This window comes from Typopeltis vanoorti, chromosome 1, assembly GCF_054136105.1.
Source record: "Typopeltis vanoorti isolate ZY-2024b chromosome 1, IOZ_Tvanoo_1.0, whole genome shotgun sequence".
Lineage (NCBI taxonomy): Eukaryota > Metazoa > Arthropoda > Arachnida > Uropygi > Thelyphonidae > Typopeltis > Typopeltis vanoorti.
Window position 1 is genome coordinate 40,851,458 of NC_143549.1, and position 21,819 is coordinate 40,873,276.

The following is a 21,819-nucleotide window of genomic DNA, read 5'->3' on the forward strand; positions in this document are numbered from 1 at the left end:
AAGATTTAGATTTCTGAATTCCTAAATTTAATTAAATTTACGTAACGAGTAATTAAATGAATTAAGCACGCACGCACGCACACACTAACTGCGACTACCTTCAAAGGAAGTTAGTGTGTAAACTTTAGACAGTGTCTGAAGTATCGATAATCGGAACCAAGGCCAAAAGAGCAACTTTTGAGATTTATCCATTTGAAGGTAGTAATGTTTATCATACCAGATCCTTGAATAAAATGAAAATTATACAGTATATCATTATCTACCGGTTTCCAAGGTAACTTTTATTACAGTTCAATAGGAATTTGAATTTTTTCAACTGACTAGGAAAGAAACTAATAAAGAATAGGAAATCAAGTTAAGTTCTATGGAAAAATAAATGTAAAGAGATCAGTGTATATTCCGGGTAACATTAATTTTTACTAATTATAAATTGCTGTAGCCTGTATATATACGCTTAATGATATACAAATAATCATTCAGAATGTTCAGTGACATTTGGTGATAAGCAAACTAAGTAATAAATTTGCCGAGATGTGAAATAACTGGGTTGACCAGGCGTACAAGAATAATTCTTGTAATTTGATGTGACCATCGGTAATTCCAAGACCGCATGGAATCTTGGAAATTAGTTCCTAAAAATTGATATCCGGCAAAAATTTAGAGTTAATTTCTATAAAAGGAAACTACTCCAAAATAGACTTTCCGAATGGTTGATATTTTGATGTAATATTACTTCAACGTAATGAAGGGAATTAAGGTTGTGTTCATTGTGCACTTTTGTAATTATATTTTTCACTGCTGTATTTTCTTAGTTATTCTCATGAAATGTTTAATGTTAAACGAAATATCTTGTTACGAATATTCTGTTAATAAAAAAGTATTTTTGAAATATTCATTGTCATTCACTCGAAGTTATTGAATTAGTTTTATTTTTTGAACAATAGATGGCGCGGCTGCATAGAAGTAACTGACTATTACAAACAAATACCATATTTATTACGTCTTATTGGCGCTCTCAGTGTACAATTACGTAGCCCAACTACAATACAAATAAATACGTGTAACCATTATTAAATATTTAACTCGAAAGAACTAGAAGTTACATTAGTAATTAGGTTTGGGTTTAATATTAAGTAGATGAGTACATTGAACGCTACAAATACGATCCTTTAACAGTTCTGACTTTGGATATCGGTACACGAGAATGAGACAATTAGATATTCTTAATGATTGGCAGATAGATCCATCTTTAGTACAGGTGCAGGATATGCAAGGAGAAACCCGCCGAGACTTGCCTAGATCAACGGCAACACCATTTATAGTACATCTAGTTGATTCTCGCCAAGCTGAAAAATCTATAGATGGGAGACTACTGCAAGGTATACGTGGATTTCTGAAAGATAGAAAAATGGAATAAGTGTGAACATCAGTGGATTCATATACAATTATAATGTCTACATAATTTTAAAGTTACGAAATGAAACTCACGTAGAATAATTATAGGCGTCCATCGCTCTGCGATTTATTTTTTCTAGACGTGAATTATCGCATATCACTTTTGCTAGAGAAGTTTTTCTTATCTCCTTTAACAGCTTTTCTTTGAATCTTATCGAAGATTCCCCAGTTTCATACCAGAACCGATCACATTTCCTTAATCTGGAAAATTGTTGGCCAATAATGCAGGAAAATGTAGGTCCCAAAAGTCTTCCACGAACAGGCAGCTCGGAGAGACCTCCAGAAAACAAATCTACATCATCGACGTGCCTGTTAAAATATATGAAATATATTTTAACATTTTAATATATAAAACATGAAAAGGAAAATAATTGAATTAACAAAATATTCATTAGATTCAAATATTTCGCTTAAATTTCTCGAACAAGATATATCGAAATTTAGTGGCACAATTATCCATACTAAAAATTGATTTTTCATTTACAACCCCTAATAAACCCTACAGTTCTGCTGAAGAAAACAGTTTAGAATTACTCTTCATATGAGTATATAATTGCTACTTTACATCGTTTTAATGATATTTCATTTCTTTTAACATTCCGCATTCCTGAAGATGAGGTAACATCGGTTGCTTAAGTACTGAGAAAAAAGTTAACGTCATACATAATTTGCTCAGCAAGTGCAACTGGCTCATGGAACACTGGTGATGCTGTTGAACCGATCATATGAAGGGAGGCTCTATTTGAATAAGAATCAGTTCTCATTTATCGGACTTGGGTGATGGGATAATCAGCTATATGGCCTTCTTTACACTACCAAGAAGTCAATGCAGTTTCAAATATCACGAAAGTGAATTTTTATTGGTTTCGTAAGTGAGTCAGTTCCCAAAAAGGTGGAAATTTTCGAACAAACCACAATCTGCTTCAGAAACTTAATTTTAACAACCAATGCTCAGTCTATTTCTTGCAACGTAATATTCGAAGTTTTTATGGGAAGCGGGTGTTACTCTCCCCCCCACCCCCCCAAATATGAGATCTTGAACAGAAAACATTTATATTAAAAAACTGAGTTCCATGGGGGATCTATACAAAAGCAGTCCTTGGCGTATTCTAAATTGGTGTTTAATACACTTTTAAACTTAAGTTCAGGACTATTCGATTTATTTTTATTAATTAAAAAAAATACCGGAGTTTCAAAATCATACAAAACAAGGACCACAGATTCATATTCAGTCGATATATTAACAACATGCCTTAGTCAATATATCGACACAGTTATAACGTGATTCGTCATATGCACTTCTGCGTGAAACAACGATACCACGTGCAATAAAATATGTAGTTAACTTCCGCGAAATGCGGCTCTTTCTGAATGCACTGTATTACTTTAAATCTATACAAATATGAAGTCTTTACCAAATTTCTGAATAAAGTTATGTCAGTATCAATAATAAAACAATATTCTAACATAGGATAAAATATATATACTATATTTATCCCATGTTAGGATAATTTCATTAATGAGGGAAAAAAGTATATTTTGGCTAGCATTCAGACTGCCATTTACCTTTAATGTTTTTAGGACTAAGGATCGAATAGAACACAAATATGCATAAAAACATTCAGAACCGAAGCTCATAACATGGATTTCCATGGTAGGACCGCAACATGCAATCCATACATTATCGAACCAACATGCAGTGCCGTCTTCTGTGGGGTAAAGAGAGTATATAGTTGAACTTGAAAGCTTAGAAAGCTATGTTACGGCGCAACGAATCACGCTACACCCTCAACTGATCAGATAGACTGGTGGGTGTGGCAGATGTCCTCTGAATGTCTCTTACCAGAGTGTGTAACAATTGTGAAATTCGGATGTGACGGTGTGATAATAGTAATATTTTTCCAGATTTGGCCTCGAACCTCTGTTTGTGTCGCCCCAAGCACTTAAACGTCGAGTGATATTTTTGGACAATTCAATGTTTCAAAGCAAGGAAGTGTAATTTGAACAAGAAGTGGAAGTGGTAATTTGTAGTCATCCATTTAGTGCTTAATTTTCCTTTTTACAGTCAAAGGTTTACTAAATTTAATAAGGTTATCATTCGAGCTTCAATGACCATTCTCTTTGAGAAAGAGAATAAATCGTGTCATATTGCTGTAACTGCGTGGTTTATGGACATGAACATCATCACACTTGAGTAGCTCCCATGGCATGGAGCCCTGATCTCAACCCTATTAAACATCTGGGGGATGAAATGGAGCACCGAGTGAGATTAAGGAACGTCCTCTCCGAAAATCGTCCAGAACCTTATGTAATGGTCCAAAATTCTCATTGATCGCTTTCTTTCGTTTCTGGAAATTATGCTTTGTGGGATTGCAGTAGTCATTGCAACGAAATGAAGTCCTACATCTTGCAAAGGTGGGTGCCATGACTGCTTGTTCAAACCACAGTGTCCATTGACTTTTTCCAAACAGTGCATAATCTTAAAATCTAGTGATACTTTTAGAGTAGGGATAATATTACAACTTCAACACAACAGCCCCATGTAGGGATTTGGCCTCCCATTTTTGGGTTTCATAACTCACTACTAGGTGGGGTCGTTACCCCCCACACTCAACCATGTGTAATTGTAATCTGAAGCGTTGTGTTCTTAAGACCAGTTTGACTGCTTTGCAGGAGGAAAAACCCCAGATAAACTGGGAAGAAAAGCCCTGCAGTCCACGCCCAAGACCGGCTAACTAGGTTATGTCTGAGAAAGATCCTTAAGCTCCTCACGTCGACGACGAGAATCGAACGCAGGAGTGGCGGCCCGTGAAGCTTTAAGTGGGGGAGCTGCCTATACAAAATAATTTTTTTAAATTTTTTTCTTCCTAATCAATAACGAATTTATTAATAAATAAATTTGTAGATTTATTTTTTAATAAATTGGTTACTGATTAGGAAAAAAATTTTTTTAAAAATTATTTTGTATAGGCAGCACCCCCACTTAAAGCTTCACGGGCCGCCATGACACTCCTTTCCCAGGCATATGGTTGCGGAGAGAGTAACCCCTCGGCTAACCGTGCGTACAGGGCAATACTACTATTACTAATAAATAGTCGAGAACGAATCTATCTGTAATACAAATAAAACGCGGGCAAACTTCGACTTAGTTGTCTAATACTGTTGTAGGTATAAAAGTGTGGTATCTCATAAACGACAAATTCATTGTCGTTTATGAGATACCATCGCCTTCGGTTATTGGAGGCCTGAATGGATTGAAAAGTTCCCTGTGTGATCAAGAGCCGGTTTCCGGATTATGTGAAAAAAATATTAATAATAATAAACACAAAAAAACTAGAAACACTCAGCCAAACCACAGTAGTGTAAAATCTATAGGTGTTCAACCGGTGAGCAGGCGGGGGGGGGGGGGCACAAAAGTGAATCAAGCTTTATGTACTATTCTATCAAGTCTTACTTAGTAAGAAATGAATATTTCATTATTCAAGTTAATAATGAAATGTTTTTGAAAATTTCGAAGTGCATTTTAGTTATTGCTAGAATTTATCAACAAAAGCAAAGCTAACTTTCGAAAACATCCAGTCAAGAATCGAGTAAATATACTTTAATCACAACTGGAAGTGGTAATTTGTAGTCATCCGTTTAGTGCCACTTAATTTTCTTTTTTACAGTCAACGGTTCACTAAATTTAACAAGGTTACCATTCGAGCTTAAATGTCCATTTACTGAACTCACAGCATTAAGAGGGCCTTTAAGTAACTCGCCAAATGAAGGCCTGAAACGTTACATGCCTTAATCTCCTATTGGAAATTAATCAAAAAGCTAACATTTACTAATTAAAAAAAGTTCAGATCACAAGATGGCTAGAACATCGCCTTCATACGAGAATTAAAGCATCGCTTCACCAAGCGATGCTTTAATTCTCGTATGAAGACATTTTTGTTAATTAGTAAACGTTTGTGATTAACTAAAGGAAACTTGAACTTGAAATTGCTCTAGTTTCATTTAAATCATGAGGATTGACACCTCAACCGGCCATAACATCTATAGATAGACGTCCAGCTAAATCTGGATACTATTCTGTAACAGAATTGAATAGCATAGATAAGTGCAATTTGGTGTCACTGTTTCATCCATCTCGGCCGGTAGAGGTCAAATTCATATCAGTTTAGGATATTACGGACACTACTTCTGGAGAAGTATAACTATCCTGTTGGCTTATGAGAAAGTATTTCACTACATTCATCAAATCACTCAAGATTTCTATGTGAAATTTGATATTTTGGAAGACTGCTAAAGTTCCGCCCTGCATTGAGGAATAAAAATTAAATCCTCTTGACTTTTTTTTCTGATACATTTAGCAAGTTATAAAAAGGAAAAGTTATCGAAAACAGGAGAAAAAGTTTCTCTTTTCCGACTCCAAATGTCCAATAAATTCCTTAGATTATGATCATATCATGATTCATCCTATATACAGGGATGTAATCCATTTATTATTACTACGGGCGACTCCAAGGCGTCAGACTCATCGAGGAAGGCCCTAAACATCATGTCCACACAACTATTCGACATTCTCACAGTATCTATCATACCTTGCCTTGAACTCGCTCACCATCATAGCACCCACAATAGACTTTGGCAGCTTATTCCACTCATTTACCATTCTAAAAATAAAGAACCCAGCTCTAACACTCTTACCAACCACACTCTTGCCTAGCTTCCATAGATGTCCCCTAGTCCTCCCACCACCAGTCCTGATCTCAAAAATATAATCTGAATTAATCCTATAGAAACCCGTCAGCAATTTGAATATCTCAATCGTATCTCCTCTTTTCCGCCTATCAACCAATATCTGCAACCCACAAATCTTCAACCTGTTCCCATAAGGTTCATTCCATATACTTGCTATCATCTTGGTCACTCGCCTCTGGATCCTCTCAACCTCCTCCCCATTAAAAAAGAAACCTAGGAACCAAATCATGGCACAGTAGTCAAGATGAGGTCTTATCAAGGCTCGGTACAGAGGAACAATAACTTGCTTATCTCTTCTCGTCAAAGTATTCTAGAGCAACCAAGTGATTCGATGAGCTGATTTAGCCACTTTGGCAATGTTCCCCCTAAACTTCATATCGTTATCCACCAACACTCCCAAGTCCCTATTCCAGTGTGGTATACTGCTGCTAATCTTTTCACCCCAAAATGCATAACCTTACATTTTGCCACATTAAATTGATATCCATTCTCCTTAGCCCAGACCTCCAATCTATCCAAATCGTCCTGCAAGATTTTGACATCTTCTGCATTCACTATTGCCCTACCCAACTTTGTATCATCAGTGCACAAATGAACCGTTCTTCTTAGATCCTTCCACGTATCGTGTATCGTTAATGAACAAATTAAACAGCAGTGGTCCAAGAACAGAACCGTGGCACAACACTAGTCAAAGGTCGTCTTTTGGACTCTACTCCTGAATAAACGACTCTCTGATATCTTTCCATCAACCACCCTCCTATCCATCTCACCAACCCTTTATCCATTCCCATATGTTGCAGTTTACGGATTAGAATTCCATGTGGTATCCTGTCAAAGGCCTATCCAGGTCAAGCAGTATCACCGTAAACCAATTACCCTTATACAGTTCAGACTTCACTGTGTTATAAAACTTGAGCAAGTTATTGAGTCATGATCTATCCTTCAAAAAGCCATGCTGTCCGACATCAAGTATCTCATTTTCATCAATCCATTCCTGTATTTTTCCCTTGACTACTTTCTCCAAGACAGTATCAACGACTCCTGATATGCTGATCGGTCGGTAATTTGCAACAGTAGTCTTGGATCCAAGACTACTGTTGCAATGGAACTATTTTCCCCTCTTTCCACACCTTCGGGACTAAACCAGACCAGAGACTCAGATTAAACAACATGGTCAAGGGCACTGATAATTCTTTAGCTGCTTCACGTAAGACACGTGCCGGTATACCATCCAATCCCACAGATGTATTGGCATTAAGGTTCTGTAATAGACTATTCACCTCTACTTCATTCACAATTCCCGTATAAACTAATGGTTCCTTCATTCTTTCGATGTCACCACCTGGATGATATACTCTTGCAAAGTGCTCACTCAGTAATTCCACTATATCGACTGATTCAGTGACCTCCTTGCCATCGGAATTCCTTAAAATCATTGTGCCGTGTACAGTTTTTCTTTTATGTGCAGTACATTGAAAGAACTGTTTGGGGATTCTCTTTAGCTTGCATAGCTAGTTTCCTTTCATAATCCGCTTTTCTTTTCTTACCACACTCATTGCCCTTCTGGCCTGCGCTTTATACCGTTCGAGTGCCTCAATTCACCCCTTTCTTTAAATTCCCTCCACGGTTGTTTATTTTTTTGCAGCTCAAGCTTAATGGTGTTATTCATCCATTTAACTCCTGCTTGTTTTACTATTCGGACCCTAGGTATACAATCAGCCATAACCTCCTGCAAATGCTCCTTGACTACTTCCCATGATCTATTGACATCCAGTCCTTGCAGTTTTACATGCCATGGCACTGAACCAAGCAATCTCCTAAGCTTGTCATACTTGCCAGCACGGTAATTCCACATATACCCTTGTCTTAGTCAAAACTTTTACACCTTTAGCCACCTCCAAAGTCAAGACCTTATGATCACTCTCACCAATAGGTGGCAACATGATCATATTCATTACAGTCAAATTCTCAGATGTTATTACCAGGTTAAGCTCTCTCAAAACCCTAGTATTTTCTATTACATGCTGTCTCAGATAGTTATCCCTTAGTAAATGAATAAAATCCAGTTCCTTCCTCACACGTGTCCTCTCTTCTTTCCAGTCAATGTTACCATAGTTAAAATCCCCCATAATAATTACCCTCCTTCCATCAATTTGTTTATGCATACTATCTCCACCATCTATTTATTCCATCACCTGGTCTATAGCAGCCCTCCAACTGTATATCTTGTTCTGCTAGTCTCAATCTCACACCAAATAGCCTCAAATGAGCTCTTTTCACCATTTAAATACAACTTCTATTCTCCTTGACTGCAGTTCATCAGCTATCATCAATAACACTCCTCCCCCATTTTATTCTCTGTCTCTCCTAAACACACTATAACCTACCATTCTATCCCACTAACTATATCATCTTCCGTCAGCCATGTTTCACTGATGCTAATAACCTGTGGCCAGGAAGAGCCAATCAAGGCCAAAAATTCTCAACATTCTCAAAATTCTCAAATTACACTCAACTGTCTCACTGATGTCCGCATATCCACTCTCCCCCTTGATAGTTCTAGTTTCCCTGGTTCTGCATATCCATTTTCACTTCATTCAGCAACACTTTTTCCACTCTCCGCACACCAAATCCATTCAAATGCAGGCCGTCCTTCTTGTACAAATCCTTTTTCCATCAAACTCATTCCACACGTCCACAAATTCCACACCACACCATCTGCATAACCTGCGCATAAAGACATTTGCGATTATGTCGCTCCTTCTAAACTCCTCTCTGTCATACCGCGGGAACAGACTCACCATCCTAACTCTCTCACTCTTTTCTTTCGCTACCTTCAACAATACTTTCAAGTCCTCTCTCAAAAAATTTATCTCCTTTCAATTCATTCGTACCCGCCACAACTATCAATTATTTCACCCTCTGTTTTTGAACTCTAATAGTCTCATTTACATCCTTAAATTTCGCACCCGGTAAGTACGATTTAGTTAAACTTTCATCTATCACACCTCTTACTAACGATTCACCGTACACCCCTCTTTTCTCATTTCTGAAACTCTCTCACGCTTACGCTTATTTTTCCTTTCAAACACTTGCTTATTTACGTTAAATAAGCAAGTGTTTGAAGCGTTTAGTGTTATCTAAGAAGCGTATGTAGTATAGAATAATGGGAATTAACAGTTAATCTACGTGTATAAAATAAAATAAAAATGTAATCATGTCATGTTGACAATTTATAAAGAAACTATTCATATGAAAATGTTTAAACAAAATTAAAAATTTCGCATAATCGCTTTTTAAAATACAAAATGGTGACGAGCTTAGGTTCCACCTATTCTTGGTATGAATATACATTTTTCTGATTTCACTAACTGGTCAATACCATTCACTTCAAAGAAAGGGATTTACCTTTAAAAAAATAAAATAAAAACCAGACAAGATCATTCAAATCTTACGAAACATTCACAAGTTGAACAATGCAATTTAGTGATCCTTACTCATAGACGCTGGCTAGAAGTACCACAGCTTTTGGAGGTATTTCCTTCCTAAGATCAATGAAAGATTTAACACGTACAAGACCACAAAACTCTCGAAAATCATTGTATGAAGGTATACCATGATCCCTTGCACGCTGAATATTCAACGATATTAGATCCACTCCGGAGAAGGGTTGCTGTTCTCGTTCGAAAAGATGTTTGGTGACTGCTTCTGTAATGTAGCGATCGTAATTCTCAGACGACGTTGCCAACATACCACGGAGAATATCATCCACTAATGCACCTGCAAGATATTCAAAAACTAATCAAAGGGAATTCAATCAAATTTTAAAATATTAATCTGGAATTAATGTACGAATTATTTCTTACCTTCATTCATTGCTTCGTTGTTGAAAAAAGCCGTTTTCAAATGGACTTTTCCATGAACGTTATTAATATTTATTGTAGGGATCGATGTGGGGATTAAAGTATGTCCAAATCTGAACGCAGCTGCTGCAAATTCATTAAAGATTCCAGCATCGCAGTTGCTATCGTAGTCATTATAGTAGCCCTCTTGAAGAAGCTTGAGATTGTATTTTTTAATTCCTTCCCAACCGAGAATTCTTGGCAAGAATTCATTGTAAGTAATGTGTTGAATTTCTGCCGCCACGATTCGTCGAGCTTCCTGATACAGTCTCTCGTCATCCCACGATGAATTCGTTCGCTTTAATCCACTCGCAACCCGGTTATGTTCTCGGCTAAAAATAGTGTGTATGGCTGCAAGTCCAGGCTGTTCGCTTGGCCTCGGGTCACCTGCAAGGAAGCACATTTTGTTCGGACTAACGCAGTCGTCAATTGTTGTAACTTCCGGAAGATATTCGCCATTAGGTTGGGTTTTCATTTTTAGTTTACCATCTTCGAACTTGCGCAGTCCTCTAGCTTCACATTCATTTGATCCATAGATTGCCGACCCATCTAAATATGAAGTTACCTATAACAGAAATGTATAAAATTTCACTTCAATAGTAAGTTAAAATACTTTTGTTCCCATCCCCCATATTTGCAAAGTTGAAGTAACCAATGCCGAACGCAGCACATGATTCCAGGCAACAAATCACTTACTGGCAAAAACTATTTGCGCTCTGCTTACTTTTTTCCAACCACAGCATATTATTATTCCATTGACATGAAATAGTATCCTAAATTACGTTACATAAAATATTTTTGAAACATTAGCAATAAAGTAAAGGCATTGATAGTTGATAAACTTAACCTAATAAACGTAACCAATCCCTTTTAAGTCACTGAAAGTATTTTTATAAGAAAAGACGTCCTTTAAATATCTACAAATGCTTTTGCCGGACTGTGTGGTTTCGAATTAATCCCCGAAGCAACCAAGGTTATAAGATCCGTGCCTATCTCTTAACTGGGCGTGTGTTCTTGTGCATTTGTCCCGGAGAAAACTACTTATGGTCGGAAAATTATAAAATGGAAAATTAAATTGCATTGATCTACATTACGGTACAGCAGCCAAGAATCTATCGCTTCGTGTTTGGCAATAAGTCGTTTTGTCGTAATGATTTGGGGAAAACAAAAGTGCTAACTCTACAGAAACTGAAGTGTAGAAGTGAAAATGAGTACTTCATGTTAAACATATACGAACTATTAAATAAAATGAACCATAATTTGAAACTGAATTTAAAAAACTTGCAAGACAGAAATTAGGCAAGTTCGGAAAAATATCTTACAAGGTTCTTAAGGCAGTTACTGCAAATAATTAAAACTTAACAGGATACATAAATCAATCTTGACGGAAACGTTTGTGAACGAATGAGGTTTTACCACAGCAACGATGAGAGTGTATCCTTTTTCCATAATCATTTAAGACAGTCTCTTTAAGAACACCCAGGAACTTTACATTAGAAAGAATGCAGAAATGATAGGTTGCTGATTACACATTGAAATTAACACTAGGTTAATCTTACCTGATTGATTTGTTGTCTTGCTCCGAGGCTTCTCTGTCCTCCCATAGATCTTGTGAATCTTAAACATTTAGATTTATGAGGATTCTCAATTAGAGGGAAGTATGGATCACCACCTGGCACTGAAATTGGCAGACATTCAGGATGAACAGTGCGTGGAGAATCACAGCTTGAACAGTCTAAGAACTTTCTATTAGATCCTGATCAGAAAAAAAAAAAAAACGGGTGAAGAATATATTCCATACAATATACTATATGAAAGAATCATCTAAATACTATTCACAAAGTATAAATGATAAATTAAGATCAAAATCGGAGCTAGTATGGCAACTATATTTTAAAATACTATCTGAAACCATAATATTGGCAGCAATCACTATAATTTCAGCGAAATTTGGGTAGGAGGAAATATTTCCCTTCAGACCAAATTCTTCGAGTATCGACGTTTATAGTTGATACATAATGGAAGAGAAGACTACTCTTCAGTGTCATTAAATCCTCTCCGTAACTGATGTAGCAACATTAAATATTTTGCTTTTTATGGTTCCACTTCGAAGGGGCAAATACAAATACAAGTTTTATGTTGAACAAAAAACTTGTATTTGTTACGAAGATTCCATCTCTCATCGCTTTCAGGGTTCTGTAGTGATAGTTTCTAAGATTTTGAAGCATAATTCACAATTAGCATCATTGATCTTCAGGTTTTGTCACTTGTGATGGAGGTTACCAATCCTTAAAAAGGGAATTACCTCGAACATTAACAGTCCATAGAAAAATCAAACCCAATGTGCCGTTGATATTAATTCATGTTTTGAGTGTTGTCTTGTTGATTTCCACTGAAAATGACATTTTTGGACATTCTAAACATCACAAATTACAAAAAGCATTAATCGAAGTTTTTCTTTCGACTGTAGATCATTGCATATGTCATAGCAGAAAAATATTTTAAAGAATAATTGGTTCAAATATACTTATTTCCAAAGAACTCCATATGACACTGATTTTTTTCTCAAAATAATTATAGTGAGAAACGCTGGTTTTATAAAAGTGAAGATAAATAATGAAGTTCTCTTGCAAATTTATAAATTTACGAGGGAACTTTCCAAAGTTATTTTTTTTCTCAGTGTGGAAGAGGAAATTGTGGAATTCGAGAGCCCTGAAAAAAAAAAAAAAAAAAAAAAAAAAAAAAAAAAAAAAAAATAGAAGTTTGGGAATATAATTTTGAAATGCGGGAATAATATACACACACTATGGTTGTAAAAAAAACAAAAACAAATGTATACATTGCTTTACATATGAGTACATACATACGAAACAAATCTTACCTTCGAATACAGGTGTATGCGCCATATCGTGATCTATTAGTTGGCCGAACTGCATTAGCATCAGGGAATATCGTTCATGGGACGAACTAATGTTGGGGTGCACTATGTAAGATACGAAACGGACCAATGGTAAAGGACGTCCAGTTACGCTATTTGAACGAGGAGATGAGATGCCATCATCGTATTTATTTGGAAGAAGTCTCAAAAAAGTAGTAGATGCTCGTCCATAAGTTGGATGGAGGAGGTTGTTGCAACGTCCTGAAGCTGTTCTATAAGGGGTTGTGTGATCACAGGGATAGGTGATATCTTCACATCCTGATGGTTCCTGAAAGGCAGTAGCAAAGTGCGACAACGGAAGACGAGATAGAAACGGGATCACTTCGTGGCTATAGGTAAGAAAATTGGGCACGACAAATATTTGGATTTTATAATTTAAGTATATGTAAATACTTAACTGACTCATTATTTTAGAAGTAAATGAAAGCACTGTAAATAAAAAAAAACCGAATGGATTTAATTATAATGCAAAAATATAAAATTCATATACTTCTCAGTAGAGTCCAGGAATTATTTCTGACTTTAGCAACCGATTGGTGGGCAAAATTAAAAAGATTACATCATAGAATTACTTAATTTTTGTGAAGGGAGAATGAAATTTTTAAAGACACGTCCCAAATTCCGATATTTGACAATTCACCCCCCCCCATTCTAACACAAAGCTTCCTTCTTCAATTATGTAATTCATGGAGAGGTGGAAGGGCGGGAAGAGAAGTCTATGAAATTTGACATTCTGTAAAATGGGTGGTGTTGAAAACAACTTACGTGGAAACGTCCGATCTTTTATGGAACAGCTTTCCGATCAGCGTTCTCGTAAATGTTTCAAGAGTTGTAGCTTGCTCATTTACTAGCGCTGATTGTGCCGTAGCTCGAAGGAGTCCTTTTTCCGTTCTATTTGATAATGAGGCTTCATCTTGAGAGGAAAAGTTAAGCAATAACCTTTCTTCCCGGACTGTAGTCAACACATCGTTGAGCAAATCAGAAGGAACAACCTCTTTAGATCGATCAATATGCCACTTAGATAAATCCATCTTTGGGGAATGATTCCCAGCACAAAGCAAAGGATGATTTAGGTAATCATCTGGAACTCTCATGGCTTCTGGTTGGACTTTTAAATGAGGAAACGTATTGTCACATAACAGGTGGGATAACCTGACTTTTCGGATTTCTTTTAGTTGTAAAGCGGTAAACCTGGAAGGCGGCAGGTCATTTTCGTACCAAAATCGATCCGAAGTTCTTAGCTGGTAAAACTGATAACCCAATATGCAAGCTAATGTTGGACCTACCATTCCGCCCTCTACTGGATTTTCAGCTAGCAACGCTGGAAAGAGATCTATATCATTGACGTGAGAATAGATTTTGAATTGTTCAATTGTGTCCTTTGTCATTATATCACTTAAATCGTCGAAAGTATGGGGAACTTTTAAACCACAGAGATAGCGCCACTTTATATAAGGTGGTATTCCATGGTCTCGCGTTTGCTGAATAGCTATTGCAGGCAGATCAACGCCAGGAACTGTAAAAACAGAAGAAAAAAGCTGGTTAATAATAAATATAGATATTACAATTCGTTAAGAAATTATTAGTCCGAAATCTGTCAAGGTCGCTTTGACAGGTTTCGTACAGCAGTTAAAAATTTGCTTTAGTTTGAAATACTTACACTGCTGTCCAAATGTGTACATATTTTGGGTAACTTGATTATTAAAATGAAGGTCTATTTTCTCAGTAGCTTGAGTTAATGATCCCTGGATTAAAAGGTGAAATAAGTTGACTTCATGAATATAATTAGGTCTATAAACTAAACTCCGTAGTAAAAATTGTCCTACCCTATTCAAATTATGGGATTTGACCAGCTCCATAGAGTTCGGTAAAGCCGATAGAAGAGCCGCAGCAGCAGTTGAGCCAACAACATTTCCTATGCCTGGTTGAACATGGCTATTGTAGCCTTTATAATAACCATCTTGTTGAAGGTTTAATCGATATTTTTGCATTACTTCTAGACCCAGGAAAACAGGCAGAAACTCATTGTAAGTGATGTGTTGGATTTCTGCTACTAATATTTTCCTAGTCTCCTGGAAGATTTCTTCATCGTTCATTTTCGGATTGGCTACTTTCAGTTCTCTTGCAAGTCTGTTATGTTCTCTCAGCAAAACGGTATTCAAATACATAAGAGAAGTTAAAGAGTTCATTCTGAAATCACCCATCAAAAAGCATGGTCGACTTCTGTTTGTATTTCGACATTCAACGATCTTCGGGAGACCTGGAGGAATCTCCTCATTGGCAGGATTTCTTTCGGTTTTTAAAAGTCCATCTGTGAAAGATCTTAGAGAAACGAGATCTGAATCCGAAGAGCCATATAGAGTAGATCCATCTAAGAATGCAGTTACCTGATTCATTTGATCACGGGCTCCAAGAGAACACTTTTCGCGAGAAGTGGGAACTGAGCGCATATACTCCAAACAGCGATGATTGTAGATTGAATAATATTCATCGGTATGATCTACGTGTATTGGTAGGCATTCAGGATGCTGCAGTGGAGAATTCATTGAGCAACACATGACACGATCACCCTTGTAACCTGAAAGGAAAAGATATGCAAGGATTTAGCCTTCAAAAAAATTTACTAATCATTAAAATAGATTGTAAATAATAAATGTGAACTGCATGAGTTAAAGGGAGAGTAAACTTTAATAGTCATATTCACAGTCTTCCAGATGTACTTCGTTGTTGTATAAGCCAGCAGCATATGATTAGTTTTTATACATTACTTCAATACAGAAGGACTTTTTGGTTGGGCTTATTTACATGGACTAAATTTTTACTAATAAAATTATATTAAATGACAAATTAAACACACATACATACTTACATTGAAAGTAGGGATGACAGTATAGTTTTGACCTCAATAACTGAAACGAAAATAATGATATTGGAAATACAATTTAATTGGAATCGTTATGTCTGTCTATAGTTCGAGGTAAATGTCATCCGACAATGTGTTCCACTCGTTTCATTCGCAGTCTCAACCATTTTAAGTGTTATGAATTTTAAGAGAAATGCAACTGTTGCTATTACACATACCATATATTCTCACTGTTATACAAGAAAGTGATGACGCGATTTGCAACTTTCAGCAGTTTTACCCGTCTCCAAGATTATGGTATAATGCTCCACGGGTAGAGGCGTGCCACTAGATAGGCGTATACGACCTATTCAGAATAAACTATTAATAATGTTGAATATTGATTTACATATTAGGTCGGTTAGTGCTACAATCAGATTCACACAAATCAGTTTAAGAATCTTATCAATGAGTACACAAATGAGATGTTCTGAACTACAAAGTTGTTTATACAGAAACATGTCAGAAGCCGAGATTACAAATGTTATAAAACATTGTCTTTAAAGGAAACGAAAAATTTCAAAGGAATTGGTGCGCTATCCAAGGTCAGCATAATTGCTAGAAAATTATTTTTTTAATTTTGATATAAGCTTATTTTGGAATTAGTAGCAGACAGCAACTTGGAAAATTTAAGGTGTCGGAACTATTTCTTCAAATATACGGACAAACGCTTTATTAAATATTTTGTCCTTATAGTCGATACTTCATTGTCTTGAATGACCATCGGAACTGTTGAATTGGACAACTTTTAATTTAAGTCAGTGTTGACCATATCGGCGCCATCACTTGAAAGTAACCGACTAAGAGTATTATTAGATAATGGAAACCAAACAAATCCAAATTATGATTAAACCCATGAATGGTAATGGAGACTAGAATAAGTTGAATGTATGACGTACTAAAAAAAATAACATTTTTTCTTGACTGTGCCTTAACCGTATGGGTATGTTCAGTTACTGGTACATCCTAGGATTTGAGAGGAAAAAAAAAAAAAAAAAAAAATTCAGCGTTTGGTTTCTAGAGCTTGAATTTAGGATTGTGTATTTTGATAAGTAGCAACATGCAGGTCCAGAACTGTTTCACGATTCAAAATTCAAGTTAGCAAAAATGAGTTCTAAGAAAAATATTTTGAAGGGGATAACGTTTCAAAGTAAACCAATTCTTATTGACAAATCACTTTTTGAACCATTAAGTTACTGATTTCAAAGAAATTAGTCTAATTTAAAATACCACAAACCCATGAAACAAATGAACCATCTTACCTTTCCACTGAGCAGTATGCCTTATGTCATTAAACACCATCATGCCCCATAATAAAGCTATCTGGGACATGCCACTGAGAGATACGTGCTTTGTCATTAGATGTTTGCTAATCAAGCGAGAATTGGGTAGAGGGTTACCATTGTAATCTTTCCTTATACTTTTAATTCCTAAGAGAAAAGAAAAAAAATAAGCAACTCCCCGTATAGTGAAATTGTTTTATATTTACTCTGAGTGATTATACCACTTACCATCAGCATATTCAGCTGGACGGTATCTAAGATATGCACTGTATGCGCTGCCCCACAGTGGATGTGCAACATTATTACAGCTTCCATTTGCCCTTCTGTACTTTTCTGCTTTACAAACTTTCTCTTCCTTCCTACAATTCTGGCCGATGTACGTGTCACTGATGTCTGAGAATGGAAGTTGAAGAATTTGTTGCTTCGTCAACGCTTTATTCTTGATGAGCACATTGGAAGCGGCTTCTGCTATAACTGCCAATTTCGAAAGATTTTTAGTTAATGGTCGTTGACTAAATTCCGATCCCACATAGAAGAATGGATCCTCGATGGAGATGGATAATTTGTGTTCCTTAAGTTGAGGTTCAAGTGTGTTCCATAAATCTTCTTGTCTGCAAAGTTAAAATTTTCAGAAGTTAATTAAAAAAACACTTTTGCTAAACTTTAATCTAAGCATCTCTCTCTCTCTCTCTTTGGGTCATATCATAGCAAGATGTATTAAGAATTGTAGTTATATTTCTTGATCTCTCCCCCCATCCAGGACAGAATTGATGGAGGGAGGCCCTAAACATGTCAAGAACTATCCAACATTTGTGAAGTATCTATCATACTCTGCTTTGAACTCAGTCATGGCACTCACAATAGACTGGCAGCTTATTCCACTCATTCACCACTCTCCAAGCAAAAAACCTAGCTGTAACACCCTTGCTAAGTACACTCTTACCAAGTTTCCATGGATGGCCCCTAGTTATCCCACCATCAGACCTGTTCTGAAAACTTTTCTCTGAATTAATCTTGTAAAAACCCCTCAGTAATTTGTATATCACAATCATATCGCCTCCTTTTCGCCTATCAACCAGTTTCTGTAACCCACAAATCTTCCGCCTGTTCTTGTAAGGTTCATTCCATTGACGTGCTACCATTTTGGTCACTTGGCTCTGGATCCTCTCCGCCTCATCACCAAGAAATCCTGGACGCAGTAGTCAAGATGGAGTCTTATCAAGGCTTCATAAAGAGGAACAATAACCTGCTTTCTGTGCTCGTTAAAGTATTATTCAGTAACCAAGTAATCTGATGAGCTGCTTTAGCTATGAACCCCCTATCCACTAACACTCCCAAGCGTCTAGCTTCGCTTTGGTTTATTATTATCGTTGGTTTGCTGCTTTTAACACTAGGTTATTTCAACACTGAGACCAGTCTATTAAGCCTTAATTTACTGTTTTGACCGGATTTCTTTCGAGGGTTAAGCACTTCTCATTTTGCACAGTAAGACGACTTCTCGTGACAAGACAACCACTATGGTTATTCTGAGTCACGATATTTCGATAGTGATCACCCGTCATGTTGGAATAAACAGAAGTTAATAAGGTCAATATGTCCAGTCTAAATGGCTTATCGCAAAGCAATACAATATGGTCATGGAGAGCTGATGCGATTCGATCAGGAAATATAAACATTTAGGCAATCTAGGTAGAAGAATACACTAAAAACAGACAATTTTCTGCCCTCGATATCCTTACTTGCTTCGACCTAATTCCAAGACAACTGCGCCCGATAAGTTCCAGCAGCTAAACATGATGCAAAAGGTATTCAGTTTATGAAAATAATGAAACCGCTCCCCCCCCCCCAAGAATAATTTATTCCAATCGCTCCCTTTCTAATAAGCTGGAGCCTGTTTTATATTTTTTTAAAAACTTTCTAGTGTAAAGAAATATGAATTCACTGAACTAAGTCAACCACAAAAAATAAGATAATGGAATCACCTCTTACCCCCACCCCGCCCGCCAAGAAATGGATTTTTTATTTTATTTTTTATTTTTAAAACTTACGTGATCAAAGTTCAAGAAGTGTACTGTAAGATTACCTCGTTATTGTGGATGAAAACGAATGGAAGTCATATGTTTATAAACTTTGTACGTCCAATACATTTGTTTTTAACCTTCAAGCACTTATTTTAATTAGCAGTCTCGTGATGTGCTATGCCAATGTTTCCTTTCAAATCTTAAAATCACTTAAAATGCATTAATTTCTACAGGAAATATACACAGTATATTAAGTTCAGTGCTTTAAATAATATAAAAAGTATTTTATCCTACTTCATTTTTCCTAATATTGTGTGCACATGCGCGGGTTGAGATCACTTGTTAGTGATCTCAACCTCAGCAAGAAAATTGTATCGTCAGGAAAGGTACATCTGCAGTTACTTATTTTAAAATATTTCGGACGTAGATTTGAACATGGTTGAGAAAGTAAATCTCTTCATATATTTGAATGTTTAATATAAAAAAATAATTCTTGACGATTCTCACTTTGAGCAGTATTGAGTTGATTTATGTTCAATATCGCTATAAAAATTGCACAAAAAATTTTCATAATACAAAACAGTACGGATTTTTTTTTTCATTGAAAGCAACTTAAAGTAATCAACGAAATTCAGATTTAATTTTCACGAATCCCTTTAAAGACTTTTTGTGCCTTTTATTTAGATAATTTACTAGCATGTGTAAAACATTGACAAATACAAATCAGTTGGAATTGTGATTTTTTTTTTTTTTTTTTTTTTTTTTTTTTTTTTTTTTTTTTTTACAGAAGAGCTAAATGGTTCAGTTCAGCAATACCCAATCGAAATACTGTAAACGTGACGCAAGTATTAAGAATTTAATTCATTAAAGTAAACATTTTCAGTGTTAGGTCTTGTTTATTAGAAATACTAAGGCCACTTGGGTTTCTGGAGCACATTCGTTTTATATATAATCTCTGGATAATCAATTTCGACGTCTAAGTATAATATCGTTAGTAAAAATCTGCAAGCAAAACATGAATTTCGAGGAAATAGCGTCATAACATGCACAAGTTATTGAAATTCTTTCCAAATTTGTTGAAAATATTGACATTTAAACAAATGATTGTGAAGAAACAACTGCAAGATAATCATCCTACAAACTAAACGGTAGATTAGTTTTTGTGTCACAAATGATGTGTCTACGATCGCGTCCTTCGCAAATTCATAGCTACAAACAAATCATAATTTATTAGTAATTACGGTAAATTTCAGAGCTCTTTAATTTTTCTAACTGATATCTCTGGAGATTATCGTAATGAAAATTTCCAAATCATGATGGTTCCATTTACAGATGAGAAAACATCCAATGTTAAGTGGAAGCAGGTTACAGTTTTGAGGGTGTGTCGAATTAAGTGGTGATTTCTAGGAGGGGGGGGGAGGAAGACTAGTAAGAGCCTTGCGAACGCACATTTAAAACTCATCTAAATTACGGTTATGGTAATCGTTCTGAGTCGATTTGAATAGCACGAGAAGAAAAAAAAAACGCTTTTATAAGTATGTTGGGGAATAATTGCATGCAGGTTCACATGACAATATGGCAGCGCAAACAAATGTCAGCATGACTAGTCGGATTAATGTTCTTCAAATTGGTTAATGTTCTTCCCTGTAACTCTCTCTCACACACGTGCGGAATAATTAATTTCATTGACCAATAAAGGTAATATATGATTTGAATCTAATATTAGCAAGAACGATAGTTTGAAATCAGCAAAAAGTAGTATTACTGGGGGGGGGGGGGCTTTATGAATAGCAAGGAAGTCCTTAGTAGCCAACAATAATAAGACGACTATTTACCTACAAAAGAAGAGCTATAAGTTTGGATAACTCTAATTCGATTGGAAAAGATTAACCAAAAATGAAGCATTTCACAAATTCATGACGAAGTAGCCACAAGTTAAAGCTTCATTTTCGTTATAAATTTATTTTTCTCTTGTAATCAGTCAGTTTCCTTTATAATCTTTAAAACGATCTAACTTTGAGCAGAAATCCTGCTTGCCTCATTACGAGTCTATTCAAAAAACATTAATTAACTTAAAATCAGGATGATGCATTAATTTACGGTTTTTATTGTACTGTCGGATAGATTTATAATTTAGAGCAATGTCTTGAGTTCGAAATTCTCAGCATTTTAAAATGAACTTACATTTTTCGTCCTTCTTCAATAGCTTGTTGCACTTCTGACACGTTAAAGAGGGATTGAATAACGATTGGTCCTTTGGGTAATTGTTCATGTGGGAGTAGCAACGAATAATCAGAAGCAATTTGTTTAATTATAAACGAGGATAGAATTATTACGAGCGAATACTGCGCAATCATGTCTAATCTTAAACATTAATAACACATGAAAGCACACGTTCAACTCACAAACGTTTCTACTCACTCCCGACCGAAAATAGAAATAAAAAATTGCAGCGCAGTTGAATACTTAATAATCTCAATTGATCAAATATAACCGATGTAGATGGCGTAACAAAAAAAAATTCTATTACCCTACTGTTGTAAGGAGGAACGAGTGCATAGAGGGCGCT

At 35.9% G+C, this 21,819-nt stretch overlaps 1 protein-coding gene across 1 annotated transcript; it reads right to left on the reverse strand.

The window, feature by feature from the left end:
- Positions 1–1,104: 1,104 nt before the first annotated feature.
- On the reverse strand, positions 1,105–21,607 carry LOC150109913 (uncharacterized). The gene is made up of 11 exons (XM_090398343.1): positions 21,435–21,607; positions 17,458–17,840; positions 17,209–17,376; positions 14,705–15,622; positions 13,810–14,560; positions 12,988–13,373; positions 11,666–11,862; positions 10,071–10,671; positions 9,702–9,984; positions 1,489–1,764; positions 1,105–1,393 (listed from the first exon to the last, which is right to left on the reverse strand). Exons 1-11 carry the CDS (start codon positions 21,605–21,607, stop codon positions 1,105–1,107), a joined length of 4,425 nt encoding a protein of 1,474 aa, XP_090254469.1.
- Between the last annotated feature and the right edge of the window lie 212 nt (positions 21,608–21,819).

Coding starts and splice junctions, on each gene's coding strand:
- LOC150109913 (XM_090398343.1), bottom strand. CDS start 21,607: ATGATTGCGCAGTATTCGCTCGTAATAATTCTATCCTCGTTTATAATT. Junction 13,374..13,809: donor AAAAGATCGGACGTTTCCAC/GTAAGTTGTTTT, acceptor TCTTACCTATAG/CCACGAAGTGATCCCGTTTC. Junction 1,765..9,701: donor CTTCTAGCCAGCGTCTATGA/GTAAGGATCACT, acceptor ATATTTTAACAG/GCACGTCGATGATGTAGATT.